At 47.7% G+C, this 3,700-nt stretch overlaps 1 protein-coding gene across 1 annotated transcript; it reads right to left on the reverse strand.

Annotated features, from left to right (window-relative positions):
- Positions 1 to 446: 446 nt before the first annotated feature.
- Positions 447 to 3,234, reverse strand: SDR42E1 (short chain dehydrogenase/reductase family 42E, member 1). Its single transcript, XM_056862381.1, has 2 exons — positions 3,155 to 3,234; positions 447 to 1,563 (listed from the first exon to the last, which is right to left on the reverse strand). Exons 1-2 carry the CDS (start codon positions 3,220 to 3,222, stop codon positions 447 to 449), a joined length of 1,185 nt encoding a protein of 394 aa, XP_056718359.1. The 5' UTR covers positions 3,223 to 3,234.
- Positions 3,235 to 3,700: the final 466 nt, after the last annotated feature.

Here is a 3,700-nt window from a genome sequence, read left to right on the forward strand (position 1 = left end):
TAAGAATCAAATCGGCTTACAATGACCGTCCCTTCTCCTCCCCACAACAGACACCCTGTGAGGTAGGTGGGGCTGAGAAAGTGTGACTAGCCCAAGGTCACCCAGCTGGCTTCATCAGTAGGAGTGGGGAAACAAATCCAGTTCACCAGATTAGCCACTGCTCCAAACCACCGTTCTTAACCACTACGCTATGCTGCCTCTCATGAAGGTGACTGGGTGACCTCAGACTACTTGCTCACTCTCCAGTCTAACCTACCTCACAGGACTGTTGTGAGGAGACAATGGGGAAGGGGAAACCAGGAATACCACCCTGAACTCCTTGGAGAAAAGGGGAGAATCAAAATGCGACAGACAGTCATCCCAGATGTGACTCTTTCTGCGACATCAGAAGAAAAGGAGCGATTCCTGACAGTCTTCACTGAGCACCATTTGGAAAGTCTTGTTTTTTAGGTCCCCCTGTCAGATCCCCATACTGCTTTGGGCAGCCATGAAAGGATCACCACAGAAAACAGCAGGACTAGCGCTGTATCCCTAAGCAAATGTTTTAGGGTGTATGTTTTGGGCTTCCGTCCATGGCCCTGGGCCTTAAACCATTCAACCACTTCTTTTAGGCTGTACTGCTCAGGTTCGTAGCCCAGCTCCTTCTTGGCCTTTTCCAAACTGAAGTAATGCGTGACACCGGTTTTGTACACTTCCGTGCGAGTCAGGAGGGGCTGGAAATTATACAACCGCCCCACGACAAAGTGAACCATCTCGGTGAGAAAGGCAAAGACATAAATGAGCGAAAGAGGCAGGCGGAGAGTAGGGAACGTGTAGCCCAAATCTTCCACCAATGGGCGGAAAAATTCAAAGTTGTTCACCGGTCGACCGTCTGAGATGAAGTACGCCTGCCCCGCTGCGATATGCCCCTGGGGGAATCCTAGTGCCTCCGCCGCTAAAATGTGAGCTTGAACCAGATTATCGACATGGACAAACTCTACTAAACTGCAGGGATCCCCGTACACAAACCGGAACCACCCCTGTTCAATGTAGCGGACAATTCTTGGCAGGTGTCTCTGTTCTCCAGGTCCAAAGATACCAGCAGGCCTCAGAGCACAGGTTCTCAGTACCCCTGGCCCATCTCCAAAGAAGGTCCCGTTTGCTTCCAGAACCTTCATCTCTGCTAGAGCTTTGGTTCTTGAATAGTGGTCCGGATGAAGGTGGAGAGGTAGATAAGGCAACGACTCATTCCCGTTTTTGATCACTTGGCCCCCAAACACCACGTTGTAAGTGCTAGTGTAAACCAGCTTCGAGACGCCATGTTTCCTACAAGCCTGGATGACGTTCTCGGTTCCTCTCACATTGACGTCTTCTATACGTTTGCGGTTCAACTGCTCCCGGCCGGACATCCCATAGGAAGCGATGTGGAAGATGCAATCCACGCCTTGGATGGCTCCTTCCAACTCAGAGACGTGCCGGATGTCGCCCTGGACAAATTTCACACCTTCTGGCATCTCTTGGATGGGCTTGGAGACATCAAAAAGAATCACGTCCGCTCCCCTTTGGGACAGGGCACAACCTAAACTAGAAGAGGACAGGAAACGTGTTTACAGGAAAGGTCTACAGAATAGAAGGGGATGGGCTGATGGGATGGAGGGCATCAGAAATTGTTTTAATGCTTTGAACCGATTCAGACACACAACTCTAATTAAGAAGAGTTGGTTTTTATATGCCCACTTTCTCAATTACTTTCTCTACCACAGAATCAAACTGGCTTACAATCACCTTCTCTTCCCCACCCCACAACAGACACCCTGTGAGGTAGGTGGGGCTGAGCGAGCTCTAAGAAAGCTGCAACTAGGCCAAGGTCACCCAGCTGGCTTCATGTGCAGAGTGGGGAAACAAATCTGGTTCACCAGATTAGCCTCTGCCGCTCGTGTGGAGGAGTAGGGAATCAAACCCTGTTCTCCAGATTAGAGTCCACTGCTCCTAACCACTACAACACCATCATTAAGTTAATAATAATGGTGTGCCATCAAATCACAACTGACACATGGAGATGCCAGGCAAGAAATTAGCATGAAACACACACATGAAGCTGCCTTATACTGAATCAGACCCTTGGTCCATCATAGTCAGTATTGTCTACTCAGACCAGCAGCGGCTCTCTAGGCTCTCTGGCGGAGGCTTTTCACATCACCTACTTGCCTAGTCCCTTTAACTGGAGATGCCGGGGATTGAACCTGGGACCTTCTGCATGCCAAGCAGATGCTCTTCCACTGAGCCACAGCCCCTCCCCCAGTGGTCTGCCTTCCTCTGCGTACCAACCCGTCTTTCTTGGTGGTCTCCCATCCAAGTACCATCACCGACCCTGCTTAACTTCCAAACTCTAGTCTGGGCTAGTCTGGGCTACGAGGCTATTATTATAAAGACAGTGCTTTAAAAAATACTTGGCCAACATTTGCCTGGTCAGGTTAGGAATTTATGAAGTTGCCTTATATCTGTCCATCTAGCTCAGTAATTCTCCGAGTTCTTGGCCAGAGAGGGGTCTTTCGCGACACCTAAGATCACATGAAGCTGCCTTATACTGAATCAGACCCTTGGTCCAACAAGGTCAGTATTGTCTACTCAGACTGGCAGCGGCTCTGCAGGGTCTCAGGCAGAGGTCTTTCCCATCACCTACTTGTCTAGTGCCTTTAACTGGAGATGCCAGGGATTGAACCTGGGACCTTCGGCATGCCAAGCAGATACTCTCCCACTGAGCCACAGCCCCTCCCCTCCTTTTCATGGATGCTCAGGGACTCAATCTGGGGCCTTCTGCCTGCAAAGTCACAGAGCTACAACTTCTCCCCCTACCCTCAGTGGATCAAATCTCTTTTGAACAGTCAAATGGCGAACCCTAGTTTGTACAGCCATAGGGCTGGAATTCTAATCTCCACTGCAAAGACACAGGAGCCAAGGAAGTTAGAAAGATTTAATGAAGTCAGGGATGGAGTGGTATTTTTTGAGACTTCAGACAAGACAATTAGCTTCTGGAGTTACCACTAAGTGACTGAAATAACTGAAATGGTTTTATCTTCTTTCCACCAAATAGCATTGCTGCTAAATATGGCTGCAGCTTTATTGCTCCATTGATTGCAAAATAAAATCCGTCCTTTATTCAATGGCCACTAACCGGAAACCAAAATAGCCTCCTCCTCCTGTAATGAGGACCATTTCCTTGGTGGAGTTTCCTGCATCCATATTTGGCTTCTTGCTATCTTAAGTAAATGGATCTATAAATTAAAAAAGAAAGCATAATAAAACCATTATGTTTTGTTTCGTTGCAGAAAATAATGTTTTAATACCCCTGTATTGTATTTCAACAAAAAAAAAACCTGTTCCCCAAGGAGGTTTATAAAAAAAATTAAAGATACAAATATAAACCCATCCAATTTAAATAACAGAAGCAACAAAAAAAATTAAAATGAGGTCAAAGCAGTGCAGAAGGAGAATAATTGGTTTTCACATGCCGACTTTCTCCACCACTTAAGGAAGAATCAAACCAACTTACAATCACCTTCCCTTCCCCTCCCCACAACAGACACCCTGTGAGGGAGGTGGGGCTGAGAGACCTCTAAGAGAGCTGTGACTAGCCCAAGATCACCCAGAAGGCTTCATGTGGAGGAGTGGGGAAACCAACCCGGTTCTCCATATTAGAGTCCACCGCTCCAAGTTCACT

Source organism: Euleptes europaea, chromosome 17 (assembly GCF_029931775.1).
Source record: "Euleptes europaea isolate rEulEur1 chromosome 17, rEulEur1.hap1, whole genome shotgun sequence".
NCBI lineage: Eukaryota > Metazoa > Chordata > Lepidosauria > Squamata > Sphaerodactylidae > Euleptes > Euleptes europaea.

Excerpts from the sequence above, each read along its gene's own strand:
- SDR42E1 (XM_056862381.1), bottom strand. The coding sequence starts at position 3,222 with ATGGATGCAGGAAACTCCACCAAGGAAATGGTCCTCATTACAGGAGGA. Across the intron at positions 1,564-3,154 it reads GGAGGCTATTTTGGTTTCCG|TTTAGGTTGTGCCCTGTCCC; the intron begins GTTAGTGGCCAT and ends GTCCTCTTCTAG.